General features: G+C 37.7%; 1 protein-coding gene across 7 annotated transcripts in view; it reads left to right on the top strand.

The window, feature by feature from the left end:
- The window catches only part of RBMS3 (RNA binding motif single stranded interacting protein 3), a 698,683-nt gene that overhangs the window by 365,793 nt on the left and 309,559 nt on the right, over nucleotides 1-23,331 (top strand). For all 7 annotated transcript variants that reach the window (XM_042888085.1, XM_042888084.1, XM_042888087.1 and 4 more), the window contains one exon: nucleotides 14,413-14,471. In XM_042888085.1, coding sequence (XP_042744019.1) covers nucleotides 14,413-14,471 — 59 coding nt within the window. The remainder of the gene's footprint in view (nucleotides 1-14,412; nucleotides 14,472-23,331) is intronic.

Raw genomic sequence — 23,331 nt, 5'->3', positions numbered from 1 at the left:
TAAAGGTGTTTACAGAGAAGGCGTAAGCTGTTTTGTGAGTAAAATTGTTTTATTTCACCCATTGGCACAACAGTTAATCAAGTGCCATGGGGAGAATCATCTGTCACTCCTAGGATGGGATTTCACTGCAATCAAAGGGGAGACTACAGATCTCCTGGAGATGGTAGAGCCAACAAGTTCATGGCTTGCAAGGCAGCTAAGAAAGCAAAAGATGCAGCACAAAGATAGTTTCTCACATTTTCAGGCAGTTTTTGAAGGCTGTACGGAAATGCTTTCTTCCCTTGAATACTCTCTTGCGATGCTACCTAAGTAAAACCAATGTGAGCTGCAGCTGTGCTGTTCACTGCAGTGATGTACCTCGATTTGGAGTTCATTGTTGTGTGGCTCGGGGGGGAGAGTAACATGCATGATGGTTGTTATTTTGGGGAAGGTTTTAAGATTTAAATCTACTGCAGTGAAAATACAGAGTTACAGAAACTAGCAAGAGTTATTTTGTTCTCCCAGCAGCTTATTTGGAAGTTACGTATGGCATTTTCTGGAGATGAGGTACTCTTGGAATGGTTAAGCTCAGAGGTTGTTCTGATTTTCCCACTGTGCATTTTCTGTGCTGAAGAGCTGGGGAGGAGTGCCACCGTGTCTGTCTCTGTGGTGAACAGGACAGTCATTAATGACCATGCATAGAACAGTAGGATGGCTGTATCCTAGGGGAAATCAATTTTCTGCAGAGAGCCAGGCTTGTAAAGAGTAGAAAATTTCCACTGAAGGGGAGGGGAGGAAGGGGAGACAAAATTGGCAGAGCAGGGATTAAAAAATAAAAAGACTTCAGAAAAACTCGAAAGGCTCTCTGTACAAGGGTTATTTTTTGTTGCTGTTGTTGTTTATTTGTTTGTTTTTGCTGTCCAAGTTGTTAGTTGAAATATGCTGATCTTAAAGGTAGGAGAGTGAATGGCTGTCTGGAGAAGCTCTGGGATGAGAGACACAGAAGAGGTTTGGGAGTGAAGGCTGCCTGAGGTTTAGACAAACGATGATTCCTTTTTAAATCTTTTTAAAGCACTCTGCTTTTATGTGGATCAAAAATATAAAGAACTAATGGAGACATGAACACTACTGTCCACTTCAGTTCCTAAAGGAACATCTACATTGCAGATGCTTCTTGGTTTTGGAGCCAAGCAGTGAGACCTGAGCCTAAGTTAAATCTTGCTGAGGTCCATGCTGTCTGACAGGACTGGTGTAACTCGTGTCACTCACAGAGTCCCTGCATGCTTGGGATTTCAGAATACAGTCTTCCATTCATTCTCCATTCTTTTAGATTTTTGTTTCCTCTCTAAATCATGGAGCCATGGCTGTGGCACTGAGTGTTTCTCAGTTTTGGATCGCCCAGTGGCTATGGAAGTCTTTCTCCACACTTTGAATGGTTTGCCTCACCCTCTTCTTTTTTTGCTGTTTTTCTACTATTTAAACCTTGTTCTTCTCTTGCAGATAAGTTGAAGAAAGCTTTTTTCTTCCGAAGATGCTGCTGTGTTGAAACAAAAAAAAAAATATCCCAGGGGAGATAAGGGAACAAGATTGTAGCTGGTGTTAAATATCATCATTTGTAGAACAACTCTAGTAAATTTACTTATACTTGTTTGTGTGTTTGTATATTTATGTGTATGCATCTTAAAAATGTAAGCTGACATAAATCTTTAAACCTCAGAGAAGAGGATGATCCTTTTCTGACCCTGCTCAGTATTAAAGACTAAACCAGAGATAACATTCACATAAACACTGAAGCTTGAACAAAGGAGCTGTTGTCCTGATAATGTGGGAGTCAAAAAGAAAACAAAGTCTGAATTTCGGAAATTGTCTTACAAAATGGAATGCTGCGTGTACTGTAACATTTAATAGCTATCAGAGATTGCAGAAGAGAGGAACCCATAGGTCTTTCCTTTCACCTCAGTGGTCTCTGGATCAAACCCAAAGAAAGTGAAGGTCAGGGGCATCTAGGAAATGAATAGCTGTAGTAGACCTTTTATTTTGCTTTGGCTTCTTGTTCAAAATGTTGATCTTTTGGGAACTTCATCTGAAAGCAGAAAAAGGGAAACGAAGTGGGAGAAATGGATGCAAATGCTGTTGATGAGTGAGATTCTTAAGAGATGAGGAAAGACATGGCCTTAAATTACAGATGTTTGGTTTAGACGAGTTGGCCATTGTGTGCATTGAAGACTGTTCAGAATATGAGTTAACTTACTCATATTTATAAACATTTGCAGACTGTATGTCTGCATCTCACAGAACGTGACTTTGACTCCATGAGGATTGTCTGGATGTCCCTCTTACATTGTTTTTCTACTTTCATTGCTTCTGATGGCCTGTATTAAAAGTAATGTGCTTGACACTGCAGATGATCATTGTAAATTTCACAACATTCATTTTTAAATCCAGCAACATTTGGCAGATTCTGTTTTGGTTGCTGAAATATTATTTACCCATATAGGATATGCTTGTCATTTATCTGTATGATAGCAGTAGTAAAGCGAATGGTACAAACACTGGAGTTTTCATAAATCCAGCAGCTCATTTTATAAAGCTGGGAATAAAATGCAGGGTGGATTTTTTCATTCTTATCCTTCCCCCACTTTTATTCCCCCCTCAGTGTTTCAGATGTTTTCAGGGACCCGGAACATGTAACTGCCAAGCACTGTTCTTTCCCTAGCTGAGGATGTTCACTAATATTTGATGAAGATGTTGCCCTTGGTGTTGCCAACCCTCTGAAGTTTATTGCGAGGTGCACAGTATTTGTTTCTTAAACCCTTAGATCCTGAGGCATGTGATAAGATGGGAATCTCAGCTTCCAATTTAAAAAAAAAAAAAAAAAAAAAAAAAAAAAAAAAAGAGGAGGTTTCTTTCTGTTTCTGTAAAGAGAAGCTTGAAAATACAACCTTAGTCTATCACAAAGGCTTATGATATGTAAGCAAAAGAAAAGGATATCTCAAATGTATTTATTTTTTTAGTTATTATTTAATACTTAAAGTTAATTTCGTAACTTCTTGGTGTATTACTGAGCAACCTGAATTGTCAGTACTGTAGTCCTTGGCCAGTTACAGGAAGAATCGTAGGTTTGTCTCAGTGAATCACAATTCTCATTCTCCCAGAGTATGTTCAGTGCTCAGAATGAGGTTTTGACTCTTCGTGTGTGTCTTTATATGGATGGAGGATCATTTTTTATTTAATTGGTTTATTTGAATGCATATAAAAACCCCTAAACCTGACTGAAACTAATTTGCTTCCAAATCAAGTGCTACTGGTCAAAATTCAAAATACACTTACTCTGTTTTTCAAAGTCTTGCTGTTCTTGGGGAAAAACTTCTCAGCAGAATCATGAAGTATTTAAATTCTTGCTCCTTCCTTTAGATCTGTCCATTTTTGTTTCAGAAGGGATTGGTGGCAGATAGAGCACATCTTTCATCCTAGTTCTCTATCTTGGCAGGACCAACAAAATGCCCTTTTAAAGACTGAAGTTATACAGTGTATTTATTGAGTGAATCCCATGGCTTAATTAACCTCTTCCTATCCATATTGACTGTTTGTAAGTATAAGCTGAAACACGGTAGAGCACAGCAATTGCCACTGTCCTGTAGGAGACTTGTGGTCAAGGGTCCAGTAGGAGAAACTGGCACGTTGTGTTGAGTGACATAGTTTAGTGACAGCTATTGGTGATAGGTGGATGGTTGGACTGGAGGATCATTTCCAACCTTGGTGATTAATGATTCTACAAAGCCTGAGTGAGCAGTTCTAGGTTGGCTGTAACGTTTTGTTCATTTTAAGCTCGTTGGCTCTCCAAAGTGATAATTGATGCGCAGTGAGCTACAGATGTCTTAATTATTGTGAGAGTGACAGTGCACTGGGACAGGCTGCCCAAGGAGATTGTGGAATCTCCTTCTTTGGAGATATTCCAGACCTGTCTAGACACCTACTTGTGTGACTTGCTGTCAGGAGCCTGCTTTAACTGGGGGTTTGGACTCTATGATCTCCACAGGTCCTTTCCAACCTCTATACTTCTATGATTTCCTATTTCCTGCCCCTTGATTTTATCTTGAAGAGTGACTTTAATATTCAAAGACAGAAAATAAGGACTCAGCTGCTCTGTCCATGTAAACTAGAGTAGCCTGTTGGATTCAAAAGGATGCCATCATGTTACTAGAAACCAAGAGATAATCAAAAGTGCAATTTTTCATTACCTCTTCAAAGAGGTAGGTTATATGAAAACATCTTTGTACATCTTGGCTGATACAGCAAGGCTAATATATTGAATTATGTCCATCTCTCTTTGAGTGAAGAAGTATACCTGCTTTAGGACTTTTGCCTGGCAGTTTTGGTAAATTACCAGCAAGAACAGATTTGTTTTCTTAGAATAAATTATCATCGTTACAGGGATTGCACAGAGGAGAGCAAAGCACTCACTAACTGAACATGCACTTGCAAGTCCTGTGTAAGGTTGTTACTGTATCAGGACTGTAGTGGGGACTTTCCAAGTCAAAAAGACCTCGTTAACTTGTGACTCTGTAAGTATGCTTTAACCTTGATAAGCATGAATTGTCCAATTTAAGTTGAGCTAGGCTCCATACACACCTGAAGTTGTACATGTGCATGGGTATTTCGTATTATCATGGACAAATAGCTTATGAAATTCATTTTCACACCCTGTTTTTACTTTAGAGAGTTGCCTAAATAAATGAACTAAGGATCTTTGCTTTTAAAAATATATGTGGTGGAGTTAAACGAAATCCTAAGAAATTCAAAAGCAGAAGGATCATGTCCTACTTCTGGACAAGTAGTGTACACTTCTGTACTTAAAAATTCCAAAATCATGCTCTTGTTGTTTCTCCTTGAAAATTTCAGGCAGAGGAAATGCCTACTTGGGTCACAGTTCACTCTTTGGAAAACAAACATTCTGGTATGGAAAACAAAAGCTTTACAATAAGTAATATTGAAGAAAAAGAAATAGTTCTTTGATGTAGTTCCTAAAGCATGTATCTTGAAAAAAAAACAACCCTAAGAAATGATTCTTATCGGAACCACGTTGTTTCTAAAGACATCCCAAGTACCTGGAATTTTATCATTTGTAAATAATGAAATGGGAGCTCTGTGAACTTGAAGTCTTGCTCACACTTTTGATTCGCATGGCCTCTGTGTGAACTCTATAAAATGCTTTAGCTTTAAATTATCGGTTTGAGTTCCTAGTCCCTGGTGATAGCTGGAGTTCTTGCTTTTCTTTTTAATTCCTTCTTAATTCCTTTTCTTTTCTTGGCTATTGTCAGAGAGGTACCATCTGATTGAGTGTTTTACGTCTCTCTATATATTTACAATATATTGCAGCCACATAATTCTTGTAAGAGCAAATTGTTTTAGTGAAATGTCAGCAAATCTGCGCGAACATAGAACTCAGAGTTCTCTTGAATAATGAGAGTATTGTTCAATGATTGAATACTTTAGAGATTAATATCATGGTATGCTGGCATGCTGGTTCATACCAACTGTAATTTAACAATGAATCCTCCGTAAGCAAGAAACAGTGTGAATGAGAAATCGGATCCAAGACATCCCAGCAGGCAAGAACATACAAAGTAAATAAATTCCACACATACGAATTATATACTGGGGGTGAGTGGCTTAGCTTTACAATATCTGAGATAATTAAATTATTGCATAAAGGTGATTCTTCAGATTTGAAGATCTACTTTTTTTTTCTTCCACTGCCAATGAGTGATGTCTTAATAGTAGAAAACATGGCATTTTTTTCACCCCTGTGTTTTGAAAATCAGGATATGTCTGGCATCGCTATTTGTGACAGGCTACAGTAAAGCTCATCTTGCCCTGCAAAGGGTTTTAGATCCCTAAGCTGTCTTCCAAATAATGCATCTTAGCAGTGCTGTGAAATTTTCTCCATGAATGTCTGCAAACAACAGTTGTATTTTATTTTTAAAGACATCTGAATTCTTGCAAATATGGAATAATTGGTAGTTGAAGATTTAATGATGGCCCAGAAGAAGGGTTGAAGTGTTCTGCATGAAATCACAGTTATTAATTTATGCATGAATTTCGTTTTCTTTACTTAATTTAGCAACTGTAAAATATTTTGCTAATTAATTATTAACACTGGTTATTTGTCATGGCACAACTGTGAGGGAAAAGCATGGCTTTCTACCAAAGCAAAAACATACATGTCAGAGTTACAATTTAAGTACAATATACAGTAATGTAATCATTTTTAAAACGTCTTAAATAGCTTCAATATTCAAACATATATATGTAATATGGATACAATATATAGCAGCAACTCAGAATAAACAGTATTTAGCATTAAAACTGCAACTAAGAGCCAAATGTCTTGCGTGAAATGAACCTGGGGAAAAAAAGCACAAACAAAACGCTGTAAAATGCCAGGCTTTTATTGAGGATGCCACTTCAGTAAGTGGAATTTTATTCTGTCCTGGGTATCAAGAGTGTGACAAATCTGTAGCCTTATTATAAGCGCTGCAAATAGGATTGGGGCTTGTACCTACTGAAGGCAATGAAAAAGCTGCCTTTGATTTCAGCAAGTGTAGGATCAAGACATTTAATTTCATTTACATGCAAGGAAAATAATAATTATTATATTTTGACAAGGAAAGGAAAAGAAAACAGCTACGGGAAACACTTTGTTTGAACTATCTAAGTAATATACTTCTTACAGATCTTGAAGTTCAAGTTCTTTATATACCCAGAAATTTAGTGTCAGTTTAAATTTCATTTACTTTAACTTCTGTTGAAGCTATCTTAATTTGCCAAGTACCAAAAACAATTACAGTAAGTCTCCAGAGACTGTATGCTTTCATATGATACTATTTTTTGAGAGGTAAATGTGCATATAACGTTAAACAATATGAAGGAAGGTTAGTTTGACTAGGAAATATGACTCTGTTTGTTGGAAAATATCTGTATTGTATTGTAAATATTTTTCTAACTTGAATGTAAGACATCTGCATCATTTTAGTGAAGATGCCTTTCTGTGCTTTAACAGCAGAATTTTTTAGGGGCACTGGAAAGAAAAGCTAGCATTTTAAAAGCAGAGAGATGTTTTGACTTTTGCTATTTCTACACACATTTGGAGAGGTTTATTTGCAATATTATACACTCTAAGTTGTTAAAATATTACAAAAGTAAAGTTCACTATAACTAGCAAGTTTTCCATATTCTTTGAAAAAAGCATCAGTGGATCACAACTGCTCCACAGTGGTATTACAGCTTCTGATTTGAACTAAGTGGTGCTTGCACCTTCTCCTTAAGAGCAGAATTTCTGAATGTGATCTGTCAGTTTAGTGTGAATCAAATGCAACCATACTCTGAAATAGCCTATTAGGTTCTTTCCTTCTATCACAGAGCTGTTATGCCCAGCAATATTCAACAAATCCAAGTGCCAAGTCTTGCACCTGGGTTGTTGCAACCCCCACAACCAATACAAGTTGCGGGACATGAGGGCTGAGCGCAACCCTGCTGAAAAGGATCTGGGGGTGCTGGTGGATGGCAAGCTGACATGAGCCAGCCACATGCCTTCACAGCCCAGAAAGCTGACTGTATCCTGGGCTGCATCAAAAGAAGCATGGCCAGCAGGGGGAAGGAGGTGATCCTGCCCCTCTGCTCTGTGCTGGTGAGGCCTCACCTGGAGTACTGCATCCAGATGTGGAGTCCTCAGTACAGGAGAGACATGGAGCTGTTGGAGTGCATCCAGAGCGTGGCCACAGAAATGATCCAAGGGATGGAAACTCCTCCTGTGAGAAGAGGAGGCTGAGAGAGCTGGGGCTGTTCAGCCTGGAGAAGAGATGGTTCTGGGGAGACCTGAGAGCAGCCTTTCAGTATCTAGAGGGGGACTGTAAGAAAGAAGGGAACAAACTCTTTAGCATAGTCTGTTGTGACAGGGCAAGGGGAAATGGTTTAAATCTAAAAGAGGGGAGATTTAGACTGGATATAAGGAAGTTTTTTTTAGAGTAATGGTGTTGAGGCAGTGGTTGCTCAGAGATGTGGTGGGTGCCCCATCCCTGGAAACATTCAAGGTCAGGCTAGAGTTAGCTCTGAGCCACCTGATCTAGCTGTAGGTGTCCCTGTTCATTGCAGAGGAGTTTGATTAGGTGATCTTTATGCATCTCTTCCAACTCAAAGAATTCTGTGATTCTATGAGAATGGTAAGGTCTTAGATCTTGTCTAAAGTTAGAATGTTGTTCAGAGACATTTATTGTTTTTTTTTTCTTATGAAAAATGCATTTTTGATGAACATGGTGTGATGGTGATCAATTAATCAATTTCCGAATCAAAACATTATATTCTTTCTTAGCAGTAAATCTCTAAACATGAAGATATTTTTGAATATGCACGCATTCTTTAGGCTTTTAATCAGCTTGTGTTCTTTAGAAAGTTTATGCTACAATATTCTTTATTTTCTGCTTAAAACTGTGTACCTAACTCTGTTGTTAAGAACAGAAACATATGACAATGTTTCAAAATTGCTAGGCAATTCTGAGCCTTACAGAATTCAGGAGTAAGGTCCCTAGGAGAGCTTCTGTAAGTCCAATGCTATTACAGATGAATGGCCAAAAGACTTCAGAAAGACACCCTTTTTTCTTTGAAACTCTTGGACAAGTTGTTATTTTAAATTCCTGTGGTAACTTATATTATAGTCTGCAAAGGAGTGACTTTTGTAAACTTGAAAATCATACTGAAAGAAGCGGAGAAGACAGAGGTTAAACTCTAACTCTTGGGCAAAAATAAGGTCTTGTTAATCTAGCACATTGTAGGCTCCCTGCAACCACCATGCTCCAAGCAATGAGCTGGTTAGTGAAAAGAGAAAGTGGTTTGAATTGGATGAATGTAGTTATTTCAGACCTGTATGAATAAAAAGAGAGTTTGGTCTTAAACTCTCTGTCCCTCTCCAATTTCTTTTTCTCTTTAAATTAATATGCAGAAGAAACTACAATAAGCAAGCCCCGTCTCTGGTAATGGAGAGAACTTTTCTGAGTGAGCTTCCCTTCTGTGTGCATTTGGACGTGTTGGGTATATGGGGGAGGGCATTGTAGGAAAAATATCTTTGCAAGAAACCCAGTAGCAATTCCTTCTGTATTACAGACTTTCATAATGTTGGCTTTTTTTCCCCACCCAGGAATCCATAATTTTTCCTAATAGAGTCTACTTTTAAGCAAAATAAACCCAGTTACACTATTTATGTATTGATTCACAAGGATGAAAGCCTCAGAGTTTCTTACCTATATCCAATTACTTCTGGTCAATACAAAAACAAAAGCTCCCAAGATAAAGGCATATACTGTTACCTAAATGCTTAGAAATGCAGGCAAACTCCGTTGGTTTAACTAAGCAAGGAAGAACTCTGTGAAGAGGTTGATCAGGTTGAAATCCCAAGTTTCATGTTTATTTAAAACACACAGGTAATGACTGGAAAGGAGCAAAAGGCATGTTTAGTAGGTGTCTGTGACCTTCTGTCATAATTGGATGGAGAGGGGCATCATACCTGTGGTAGCAAGCAGGATGAGGACCTTGGCCTGTCTGTTCTGATAACCATTTTGTGTTACAAGACCAGCCATGGCCAGCTTGAAAGCTAGCTTGAAGGAGAGAATAAAAGGACTTCTCCCTTGTGCTTTTGTTTTTTTTTTAGCAACATGAAAAAGGTGAAAAGCTTGAGTAGCCTGGCCAGTCTGGCTTCCCAGGACATCCTGTCTTCTAATCCATGGCTTTTTGTGGTACCAGTCCCCAAGCAAGCTTTCTTCCTTGGTTTGTCTCCTTCCCAGGAGAAGGGTGAATGGTCCTTGGTTCCTCCACCTTGAGCCTGCTCCCAGCTGAATCTCATTTTTCTCTCAATTCTAATAACACACCTGCTTTCCCCTGCACCCTTAAATTCCTGGAGGCACAAGCAGAAATGGCCTTACTCCCTTGTGCGCTGTAAGATAGCAAATTCCTATCAGTTTCAAATCTGTGTGGGTGAAGGGAAAGTTTCTCGCATCTTGCAGGAGGTATCACTTACAACTCAAGTGCTTCCTTCAGAAAGGATTTTAGCAGTAGTTATCAAATAGCAACCCAGGAACAAGTGGTCACCCTTGTCTGCAGTGTAAGTGCTGATCGACTGCTTGCCAGAAAGCTCTCGAAATGATCTATTTGTACTGCAGCTCTGATGTACATTAAGGAGTTCATTTTGCATTGTTTGCATCTTTCCAGAGCTTGCTGAGTAGGTGGAAAATGTGGGGTGCAATGGAATTTGGTTCTTGAAAGACTATATGTAGCGATTTTTTTTTCTTTTTTTTTTTTTTTCTGACAGATCTACCAGCCCAGAGGTTGTCTAATAGCTTTCTGTAAAGAAACACTCTGTGAGGCATTGGCACGTTCTGTGGTCAATGAGTTCCACATGTATATTTCACCTTCTGGTGAAGAATCTTCCCTTCAATTTTTTACACTGTTCATCTTGTAATTTAGTTGTCAGACGTTATATATTATGAGGAACAATGAAGACAACTAGTCCTCATTTCACTGCACAGGCCCTTCTTTAATGAGCTTAAGTCCTTGTCTATGCAGTTGCTCCTCATGGAAAATTTCTCAAACACTTGACCGCCTGGTCTTAAATGAAAATTATTAAATGAAAAACTGTTGAAAGCATCATTGGATACAGGATTAAGAGGATTTATTAAAATAAATAAATAAAAAAGGATGAAACCAAATGAAAACACATTTAAATAATGCTTAGGGAGGAATGTAATGAAAACCAGTGCATTGTCTGTCTGGAAATCTTTTGGAGAAAAATTCTGTTTCAGATGTTCACTAAATACATTCTTGAGGTGGTTTTCTCAGATTCATAGCATTTATTCTCTTGGATTCTGTGTTGCAGTAGATTATCCTTCATGATTCAGTCATTATATCAAAAGGTTGGTGGTAAGGGATTGCAATGAACGGAACTCCATAATTATCTTTTTTCTGACTAGAATTTTTCTTTCAAAATCATGAAAAGAATACCTCTGTGCATTGTAACTTGGGAGGAAATTAAATAGTGATCATGTTTTCTCATGACGTGTGACCTATACCTAGTATCAGTTAGGTTAATGGTACCACTCCTGAAGCAGAGGTGCAGGCTGTTGGATTGTATAGTGATATCTATTTAAATATGAGAAAGCAAGAAGCTGTCTCCTGCAATGCAGTTTATTCTTATTTCTGTGGGCAGTGTTAATGAGGAATATATTTTTGGTACTTTCACTTGGAGGAAACCATAGCTAAATGAAAAACCATCACCTTTGGAGATGAGGCATAACTTGGTACCGCTCTCTATATGTGCAAAAAAGAAACATATCTACATTTATAGGAGCAAAATATGTTCCTGATTTCATGCAGCACACAAGCTAACGTTCTTCATCAGGACTGATATTCTGATTACTGTGAAATAATTACTTGAAATATTTAGGAAAATAGTGTCTAAATTAATTCCAATGACTTTATTGTGGAAGATCTTAGAGTTTATAGTGTTGATTAAATTGGCTGCGTATGGCTAATTGCCTGTAATGGTATTTGTTGTTGTGGCACCTCTCGGTACTCAGATGGCTGTATTTGCAAACACAAAGGTAATGTGCGTGTAACTACGTGTTGGAGGAAACTTCTGGACTGAACAGGATTGCTTCTGTGAGTGAAATCTCTAGTGTAACTAAGAATTTGCAGGATCACAGTATGCAGCAAATAACTTTGCGAAATCTGTAATAAAAGCGGGGCAACCACAAATGTCTGTCTTTGCTGGCAAGAAATGTCAACTTTGAGGTGACTTGGATGAAACAACATATCAATTCATTAGGAGTGGCTGAACTGAAATGGAGGCTGGGTGTTAGTTTTTGTTGGCGGAAGTTTAGGTAGGGGTTGTGTTTTATTTGAGGTTGTTGTGGGTTAGCCACTGATTTTTGCTGGATTCTTTTTCCATATATCTGTCAGAAGCCCTTTGCTGTACAAGATAGGCATGTTTTTGCATGTTTTTCATGTAGTCAATTTTAAATCTAAATAAATCAAATAAATGAAGATGCACTGCACAGGCCAAGTTTCCTGTTGGGTAAACTGGCCCACTGAGCAACCATAAATCATACTGGCAGAGAATTTGACTGCGCTTGCTTAAGATGTGTGCCCTAACGTCTTTGAGGCCAAAGTCAACTCCAGGTATTACTGTGAAGAATTATAAAACTAAGTGGAACATAAGTGAGTATAAAGGCCTCAATTCTGAAAACACCTGAGGTTAGGAAAGCATGTGATCTCACAGTTAACATTAAACCTGTTATGTAAGCTCTTGGAGTGGTGCCAGCTATGGCAAAGTAGACCTACAGCTACCTGTCCGTTTACACATGGTGGTAGGTGTGCATTGGATTGCGTCTGCTCCCACAGTACAAAATTCTGCCTGTCTACAGAGCCAGGAGGTATAAAAAAAAAGTCTCCTGAAGGATGGTTGCACAAACTGTTAATGTTTTTAGGTCCATTTGCCTGCCTTCAGAATGGTTTCGGTTGAAGGAGAGGAAAGCAAAGCATTTTTCTGCCTAAGATGAAAGTCAAATGGAGAGAAATGTTTTTTTCTGGTTCTTAGAGAAATTAAAAACAGTGACAGTAGAAAGTGGCAGTTTGGTCAGTCACAAAAACAAGGCAAAGAGAGATGGTGGCTTTTATCTACTTTATCTAAGTACTAATGAGTTACCTCTAATGTGGAGAGTTCAGCTGAGAACTTTGTCTTTCAGATGCAGAATTGCCTCAAATCTTTACCGGTTCCAATTTATGTAGGCTGTCCCCAATTTATGTAGGCTGTCCCCAGTCTTTCGTGTTGGTGCTGCTCCCCTTTGATGATATTTAAGTGTTCACTGGATGCCTGTCTGAAACTCAAAGATCCCGTTTTCTCCTTGAGTGCTGGTTCTATTCTCTCTTTGGTTATCTGTACTTTCTTATCTTTTTCCTATTTTTTTTTCTTAGTTTTCTTTTCCTGTATCTTTTTTTTTTTCCTTTTTTCTTTCTTCATTTTTTCTTTCATTTTCTTTTCTTTTTTTTTTTTTTAATTTCTTCCTATTTTTAAATATTTTTATTTTTATTCCAATTTTCTGCATATATTTATATAATTGTAGGTCAGATAGTATACAGTACAATGCTCTACCAGCACTTTGACTTTTTTTCACTTCTGTATAGTAGTAGACATGGGTCCTGAGCTAGAGAAGATAATTGTAGCAGGATTTCCATATCCTGGTTTCTGGAATTTAGATAGAAGCTACTAATGCCAAATTTATATTGCTGTTAATAAACATTAATCAAATAAAAATTGGTCTACTTCACTTTGGCAGTTCACAGTCAATGTTCTGTTGATTTCACCCATGTAAAAGAATGTATCTAGTGTTTCGTTTTGCCATTAGAAGATGCAGTTCTATTGTTGTCTTTTATAGTAATATGTTCTTCATTAATAGTGGAAGTTGTGTATCATGGAGTTTTCCAAGTGAAAACTTGATCTATCAGAGTAGCTGTAATGGTTAAAAAAAATAAATTAAAAAAAAAAAATTGGACAAGGGACATTTTGGAGAAAGGTCTCTTTGGTGAAGCCGTGGCAGTGACCAAAATAAGACAGTGACTAGAGGAATAAAATTACTGTTCTCATTCTCCTGAAGTGTTGCGTTCAGCTATAAATGGCCTTCTGTGATCGTTCACTTGGGATTAGTGACTGTGACCATTAAATCTGTGTTTTTAGTTTAAATCTCTGTAAGGTAAAGACACATAGCTGTTTTCTGGTTTAACTGCTTAATGTAACAACTTGTATGTGCCCTAATTCAAGTTTTGGTGCAGTGCTGTGCTGTCTGTGGGAGGTTTGATATGTTCAAATAAATTCTAGCATTCATCTTAGACCTGGGAGATGGATATAAATCTCAAAAGTTTCTGTTTATCTAAAACAGAAGTTTAGAATGTATATACATACATATACATGCAAATAAATGATGATACCTCCCGCGTTGTTGTTGGATCTAGTCCATCTGTATTACAACAAATTTTCCTTGGCAGCTAAAAATGAAAAAATATTTTTAAGGAAGCCTAACTAACATAATTAAAAAAGCATCGTCAGCAGTGCTGATGCCCTACAATTGACTCTGTATCAGACACTTCTGTTAGCGGTAGTGCAGTGGCCAGAGGTAAACAGGCTGTGGCAGAGGATAAGTGCTTTCCAAATGAACTCTAAAGGTGTTTGTTGAACTGCAGTGGCAGAAGGAATGTCTCCAGGAGTATCAGACATGCACTCATCCAAGAAGGAGATCTACTGTTCTTGAAATGTTTTGTATGTTGGGTATATGATATGTGTTATATAAAAATACAATAACATGTGTTTCTGTTTTTTTGTTTTCTCTTTAGGTATGGGAAAATTGTATCAACAAAGGCAATTCTTGACAAAAACACAAATCAGTGCAAAGGTATGTGCAAAAAGTCTGCCTTGCGAGTTCATTATTTGAGTGATTGACTGGTGGCTTGGCTGCCAAGGCTATTGCTACAACACTGCAATCAGCATAATGTAAAGTATCTTGCAAACATATTTAATAATGCCAATGCTTTGAGTTGTGTTTCCAGTGACATTACTCATTAATTTTTTTCATTAACAAACAAAATGAAAATCACAAGTCAGAACAAGTATCAAATTGCTTCAGCAGAAAAGTAAATTACCTTCTAACTACATAGTGCCATCTGATTTGAATGATACCATTAGTGATTCAAATTGATTTCTGATGTAAAAATGAGAAACCTATGGGAAAAATTTCCCAAGCAAAACCTGGTTTAATTTTTCTGTTTCTGTACAGTCTTGGTCTACACTATTGGAAGTAGAAATTATTTGTGACACAAATATATCTTCCAATTGCAATACCAAGATATGAAAATGATTCATTTTCCAGTTTTATGTTTTTATTTCTTTCTTAATTTTTTGCTAATATCTTAAACGTTTAAGTGAAATATAACATGTTTGATATACATATATGTGTACGTATAGCAAAATGAGCATAGTTAAATATTGGCGAGCATGTAGAATTATCTTAGGGAGGGAATTGTTATTCATTTACCAGTCTGAAAAGCAATCAGTTGTATGGTGGGGGCCTTTGCTTTAAAAGTCTGTAACATTATGCTAGTGATATACAGAATCCTTTTGGAGGATAGAATAGATAGATAATAGAATCTACTGAGTAGATTCTTCTGTTAGGACAAATGTCGTGGACCATATTTCTGTGTGAGTTAGTATGAACACTGTGTACGGAAATATCTCACTGGTGACAAGATGAATTCTGAAGAGAAGCATCAGAGAAAGACATTTGGGCAAACTGTGAGAAGGTGCAAAATCCTGCCGGATGTACGAAGGGCATCGCTGATTTTTTTAGAAGTGTGTGCCTTTATCAGTTGCCTGATACTCCTGAAACTCCACCAGCCCAGTAGGTTATGAGGCATCATCAGAAACAGCATTGCCATACATTTGTTTTTGTCTGGACGTGCTTTTCCTTTCCTTGGTGCCCTGTGAAAGCAGATTTTTTATAACATCGCTGTCCGTATAACTTTGAAAAAACATAGGGAGAAACAGTTTTGGTTATTGGTTTTGTTTGTTGTTTTATTTTATTTTACGGAGGAATACTCCCATGGGAGGTATGGGCTAGGCCAAGTGCAGGAAACTGGCATGGGGGGCCACAGAAGCAAGTGCTGCAGTTTCTGAGCCAGGAGGAAATGGAGGTACCAGCTCCTGGCTGCATAGCCAGGAGGTTTGGGTTTTGGAGAAAGAGTGTGGTATGGCGACCTATAGAGAGAGGAAAACTAGCAGCAAATGAAAAGACTAGGAGCTACAAAAGGGGCTGAGCAGATCAAAGGGCTCTAAGCTGATTTGACAAGGAGAAAGTGGTGCTCTGAACTGTAACATGGTGGGATAGGAGGGGCTTTGCATTAGTTGTAATTCAGCTCAGAACACAGTTGGTCTTCCGGGTTGCAAGTGCACACTGCCTGCTCATGTCCAGCTTCTCATCTACCAGGCTTTTGTCTTAAAGTTGTCCATTTGAAATGGAAACACAAAGCAGGCATATGGAATTGAATTTGAACTGGTCTGTAAATATATTAAATAGTTAAATGAAATCTGTGGAAGGGAGAAATTATTTGCCCCTGCTGATCTTGATTGGGACCACTGTGATCTTACCATAGATGCTTCAGGCAGGAGCCTCAAGGTTAATGGAGTGAATCTTTTGGAAACAGGCTAAATGGTTGTCCTTTTTGTCCTTCACGCCTTTTCTTTCCACAACAGATGTTTGATTGTAACCACTCCTACAAACATGGTATCACGTGATCTGAGCTTCTTTCAATTCCCACTGCCTGAAGTATAGAAGAAAAGGCATGGATTTCCTCACAAAACACAAAAGTGTGAAATGAAAAGATTGTGAGGAATATGAATGGTAAAAGTTTGAGAAAGATACACATCTTGGTTTGGCATTCTTTATATTGTAGTCTGTTCTGATATTATTGTAGTTGGAGCCATACAACAGTAAGTTAGAATTCTGTAAAAGTTTGCTTTTATGCTGTGTTATTACACTGTAGGGCAGAGAGATATATTATTTGTATTTGCAATGATGTATCTTTATGACATAAGTGGTGCCATTAAAAGATCATAAACATAATTGGATTTATTAACAGAATGCTTCATGGCACAAAAAGAATAGAAGTTTTGCTTCTTTAAAGGCTGGCTACAATTTCCTTCCTCTTCAGTGAGATTACTGGGAAAAAAAAAATAGTCTGACAGGCATCAAAATGGAAGGGATGTGAGGAAGTCATCATGTCCATTCCTCTGCCCCAGGCCAGGACCAGTATGTTTGCGGATGTTTGCCTCTCTCATGCCTGGAGGCTTCCAGTCGTGGAGGCTCCGCAAGCTCTTCAGGCAAGCTGCAACATTGCTTGCTGTTCTACTGTAATAAAGTATTTCCTAATATCTAACCCAAATCTCTCTTTATGCAATTTGAGCTTATTGCTTCTTTTCTTACTTCCCAGTGGATGCAGAATAGTTTATTCCCTTCTTCTTTGCAGCAAACATATATTTGAAGACTGCTATGCAACTATCTGATCTTTCTTTAGATTATACATTGGATCTTTCACTCCTTCCTGAAAAGCAATCTGTTTCAAGTTTCTTATATTGCACTTCACCAGTCTCTCTAATTAGTTCACTTCTAACCAGAAGCCCTCAGAGCCAGGCACAGAATGTCAGTCAGCCTGAGTCTGGCCATTTTAAATAACATGGAGAGTTTATTTCATTTGTATTCTGTGTGATCGTGTGGCTCCCCTGTTTGTTTATTTATACATATAAAGAACTATGTATATTTAAAGCTTAAGTGTACTTTCGATGGTGTTGTATGAGAACATATGCTGTATGAGGGTGTTGCTAAGAGATTCTCAGCAGCCCCTTGGTTCTGTTGTTCTCTTCTCAGGCGTTGCTGCCAGCCAGGCATTCCTTACTGTGTGCTCTTCTTTGTGCTGCTCATTATTCCCTCCTAAGGCTAGTACTTTTCATTTGTCTGCATTGAATTTTATCGTCTTTTTTTCCTGGCTGCTCCTTAATTTGTCAAGATTATTCTCAAGCCTTAAGTCCTTCAGAGTGCTTACAGCACTTACCTCTTAGGTATCCTCTTCACAGTTAATAAATGATTTCTATAATCCACTGGACAAGATAATTTGGAAAAGACAGAATAATAACAGGCATGGGAGAGACATATGAGGAAACCTTCTTGGCATACCAGATAGTTTACCCGTGAGCCACTGAGAACTTTATTTTTAAATTGGATGTGCCAGTCAGTTTGGCACCTACGTCATAGCAGTTTTAGCTAGGTCGTTTTTCTTCCATCTCTTCATGTTATGAGGGACAACCAAGTTTTGATTGAAACATACAGTATTTACCTCTCCATGGAACTTAGTTACCTGTGTTTGGATGGAGATGCAGTGTGACATTTATTCTTTCTAATCAATGCTGTGTGGTACTCATCACCTGGTGCCTTTGAGGCACTGTGAATTGGTTTATTTGCTATTTGTTGAAAGATTTTTCCGGAAGTTAAATCTAAGTTGACGTATCTCTAATTCACCAGGGCCTACATCCAGTCCTTTAAATCAAGCAAGCAAACAAACAGCAGGCATTTTGTTTGCTCCTTCCCAGTCTTTTGATTATCACACATCTTTCCCAAAGTATGAGCTATCCTGTTAAATGATCCCATCATCCTCTGCTGTTCATACAGTGATGAAGATTACCCTCATGTCAATGATACAAGAAATCGTGATTGGAGATTTCAAAATCTATTTCAGCCTCATTCATGTTTTTTTCCAAGGTGTAGAGTAGACCTAAAAATATAAAATAGTGTATACAACAAACAAATTGCTTCAAGTACCATTTGTATAAATGTGCAAATCAGTTAAAATAGACTTCTGGTTAGCAAAAAGTGTTAGGTTTCCTCTTTGAAAAATGCAGAAGACACTCTGAAAAATGGACAGTATGTCACCCTTCAGTATCCCTTGTGATACCTGCTACATTACTGGCGTGCTAAGGAATAGTGTCATCTGAGGATTTACTCCTGGTAAGAATTAAGCAGTCGGTCTGAAGAAATCATATATGCTTCAAGGGAGTTAACAAGGGAATTCTTTTGACGTAACTTCTCATTTAAAGATTAGTCTTTGTTGGTGGCATAAATACTAAGTGAGACATACTAGAAGCAACAATCACTCTGTAAGAGAACAATATATAAAACAAAATGAGCGCAGTCATGACAAAGTAGCCAGAAATCAATGAACAAAGCAGGCAACAATCACATATGGAGAATAATGAAAAACAGACACATGATTCATTCAGATGTTCAAACACAAAAACCCTAATGAACAAGTTGGAGAGTTTTGGCTGCTTTTGCTTTTTCCCTCTCTCTCCCTCTTCCCGTTGCGCATTTCCCTTCTGGGCCTACTGTACTTGCTAATTTAAAAAGTAGGGGAAATTAAATAAAAGAAGCCATTCAAGGGAAGTGTTAATCTGAAACACGTAGGCTCTTCTCTTTCCAGCAGTCGCCCCTTGCCCTCTCCAGCCTGGCTCGACTTTGATAGACCTACGTGCTTGGAGCAGAGGGAATGAGTAATGGCTGTTTCACAGTACAGTTTCCATACCTCATTGCAATGGAATACAGAACAGTTAATCTGCCAAATACACAAGCCCATTTCTTAGAGTATGAATTACTGTCATCTGCATCTGCCCTTGCAGACACTTTAATTGCATGCATACAGATTTACTTCCTGGTTTAATCAGGAGCTCACATTATTCTGAGCATTTTGTTAGGACCTTAGAAGATCAGCCTGGAAAAATGACTTAAAGTCTGAAGTCCCACCTGTGGGAATTCTTTTTTTTAAATAAATAAAAGCTATGAATCACAGTAATGTGTAGGAGACAAACACTTCAACTACATATTCTTCATTTTATGTGTATTTTTTTTTTTCAAACTGAACGTGACTTGATTTGTTGAGTGGAAGTGTTGGTCTTAAGAGAAAAATGGGTCTAACATGAGGAGAACTATAGAGACTCTATTTATAATTTTAATATTTCATTATGACATTTTTTCTTGTCAGTAAGTCTTAGTAATGATCTATTTACTTTTAAAGTTCAGAACCGGAGAATGTAGATACACATTCATTAGGATTGCAGTGGGTTTATGGTCAAAACATGCCATTAGGTTATCTGTGTTAACTCACCATATATCCCATACAAGTTTATTTCTCTGGTTGCTCTGCTGTTTTTAGACCAAGACTTAAGCTTTGCCACGACCTGTTTCATAAGAGAACTGTTTATGAAACAAAAATGAGATAACTGGAGGCTTATTGTAAGTGTTGGAGATAATTGGAATGGGTTGATAAACTGCTGCTTCATAACTCCCCAAAGGAATCTGTCCTGCCTTGTGTTTTAAGTCAGCGGTGCTGCTCAACTGCTTAAGTTTAGCAGCATCCCTAAGTATTCTGATCATTTGGGGCTTAATGATGAGGAGGTTTCCGCTTTAGTGTTCTGATAAACAGAACTTTGTAGCGTATAACAGATGGACGCTGGAATCTATATTAGGCAATATATAACTTTGAATTTTAAGTTTTTTTTTTTTCTTTTAAAATATCCTATGAAGATTAGAGCTTATTTGTGATCACTTGAATGTATGCATTTTTCACTAAGCATTCATTAATTTATGTTCTTCATTTTATACTTGCAGTGGCAGAATTTGATTGTGGCTAGCAACATGAAGCAGGTCAATGTGAAATCATAAGCTAGCAAAGAAAGAGCTAAGCTGCATAGAAAACTGCTTAGCTAATTTTATTTATTGGGAATAAGCTCAAATTGCAATAACTGTGCTGTGTTATTTACGATTCTCAGAATTGCCATTTTGAGAGGGAAAAAAATCCAGCCAAGTAGGTCTGTGCTTGATCACAGACTGTAAACTGTTCACACTAGGAGGGCATGCACAGCGTGCTTCAAGGGGAAATGGATCTTGTAGAAAGTAAATAATTTGTAAAACAGACTTATTTAATTTTGAAACTCTCGACTTGCGTAAAAATAAATCAATCCTATTTTCGATGCCGGAACAGACAATAGATGTGGTGACTTTTTGTGCGTTAATTTTGTTTGTTTGCATTTTTTTCTTTTTTTTTTTTTCTTTTTTTTTCCATTCCAAAGTTTTACGTAATAAGTGGCATAAGAGTTCAGAAGTTATTAAAAGTGTAGCAACATGGAATATTTTAATTTGGTGGATCAGAAGACAGTGAGGCATTTGAGAAGGTTGGCTAGATGCTGAGTGTGGGCATGCACTCAACAAGTTTTATGTATGTGTCTGCTAATCCATCTCTGCCTGTAGCAGTCCCAGCTCATTGAGTCCCAGGTTTCTTAAACAGTGAGTACGAGCTGTACATAGTGGTGCCAAATTTTGTTAGCAAACTAGCTGACAAATCCAGAGAGTCTTCACTAGTGCCCCCAGGTCAGTCCTGCTGCTGAGGTAGACTGAGTAGTACAGCATTAATGCCCACTAGAAGTAATGCAGAGCCGTCTTTCAATTTGTCACTTGTTTTGGGGAACTGCTACTGAGAATATTTTAAAATTACGTTTCTTCCTTTAATGCTTAATTGATTTTTTTATTTGTTTTGAAATGTTAAAGAAAAAGGCCAATTTGCCATGCTGAATATTTTGTTGAAGTCTTGATATACATTTAAACATCATGAAACTGGCTGCTTAAATGTTAAATGTTTGGAGTTCCTTTTGTAGGTCTTTTTTGTTGTTTTGAATTTTGCTTCACTTCCTTGAGTAGAGCTGTGAGTTTGCTATTATTATTTTTTTTACTTTAAAGTTAAAAACTGATATTATTACGTAACCACATGAGACTTGGACTCTTGTCTTTAGAAAAGCACCGAGCAGGGATACGTCAAAAGACGATGAGAAGAACTGTCGATAAGAAACCACGACATTGTTCACACAACAGGGAAGTTTTTTAAGTTCACAGCCTATCATGTCCAGTAGAAGTATGTTGGATCTGCAGGCTCATGAACTGTAACGCTATTCTACAGACATGACTGATTTTAGTTACAAGGTTCTAGATGGAAAACTAAAGTGTGTATATTAGAAAATCTATAAGGTGCCATCCCTTTTTTTTTTTTTTTTTAATTGTTGAAGTTTCTCTATGTTCTGGTAACAGAAAGAAGCAATGACGCTCAATAGGAGGTTATGATGCTATCAGATGAAGTATTTTCCTGGCACTTGTTCTGTTGGCAAGTGGGTCCTACATGTCCTTTGGCAAATATGGAAGTATTTTTACAAAATCTCACTTTACTTTAGAGGTAGCTTTTCTCCCATTTGCATGCTTCTGAATGCTTTCCACATCTGCTGTAGTGAAACAGAAAAGGATTTGATGAGTTGTGCTGAGCAATTCCCTGTAGCAGGAGCATACCAACACTGGCTGCCTCCCAGCCATCATGGGGATCTGATATGTACTTGCTTCCACTTCTGCAAAATGTTGCTGCTCCTCAGAAATCAGATCTGCCTGCATGGAAACTGTGCTCTATCTCAAGCAAGTCCTTTAAAAATCACTTATTGAGTTTAAAGCCTAGTCCTTTACAGATGAAACTCCTTTCTAATTAGTTCCCTAGACACTGTCATAAACAGCTCCTTTGCAATTAAGGAAAATATTTCCTGGGTCATTATCTTTTCATAAATGAACTCATAGCCTAGCAAATATTTTCTGTAAAAAGACCCAAGATGCTTAAGTATTCTGTGACGTATCCAATCTGTGATTATTCTTAATTTACTGCTTCCAAAATTTGCAGACCCGTATCACTGGCAAATAATTGGTTTAATTTTTTTTTTTTTTCCAACTGGAGAAATAAAAAAGTAAAATTTCAATTTATACACAGTGATTAATGTTTTGAGCCATTGGTCTGTAGAAAACTTTGCCAATAGCTTGGCATGTGTTTGAAGTGCATTTTGGGACTGGGTAATGTTAGCAGGCTCTTAGTGGTCTCAGCAGACTTGGAAATATCTATTTCGTATCACATAACTGAATAGAAGAGAAATGTTGTGTCTTGAAACGACGGCTTGTAATCAGCTCTGTTGAAACCTTACTTGTAATGCACTGGCTTTTTAAACTGCCTTGCAGAATCACTTCTCTTAAACTTGAACCTCTGTGTTTTATCTGATGCCATTGTGTAGCAGCTCAAATCTCTGTAGTTGTGTTTGACCACTGGTTTCTCGAAGGCTTTCCCAAAGGCAGCAGTATTCTGCTGAGAAGTTAGCTGCTCAAAAGTTGTAAGACAAAGAAGAGCTGAATGTTGGGAGCCCTCAGGCTATCATAGAGGAGGACATTACCCTGCTCCTAACTTCTACTGGAGCAGATTCCAGCACTCTCAGAGTACGCTGCATATGCAAAACAAATGCTTACTTGTTACAGTAACAATTTGGTAATAAATCCCATCAACAGACTCTTATTGAATACGGCTACTCAACAGGAACCATTCTGAATCAGATCTGTTAATTATAGCGTGACTTAACTTTCGCATTATGCCAGCAATCAGAAAAGTCATCATTTTGCATATTCCCCTATTACTGCACATCTCTGGCTTTTGTTTTGATTGGTGGAACTATTTTACCCAGATGAATTAAGTAAATGTTCTCTTTTGTAGTAGATAATATACTGTGAAAGTAAAACACTAATAGAGCGTGCCATCGTTTTTATTAAATCTCCTTTTCTGGGCATTTGGCGGTTGCTGAAGTAAGAA

Source organism: Lagopus leucura, unplaced genomic scaffold, assembly GCF_019238085.1.
Source record: "Lagopus leucura isolate 7727_CA_CO unplaced genomic scaffold, USGS_WTPT01 Super-Scaffold_100157, whole genome shotgun sequence".
NCBI lineage: Eukaryota > Metazoa > Chordata > Aves > Galliformes > Phasianidae > Lagopus > Lagopus leucura.
Note: the sequence above shows the minus strand (reverse complement) of the source record. Positions and strands in the feature narration are given on the sequence as shown.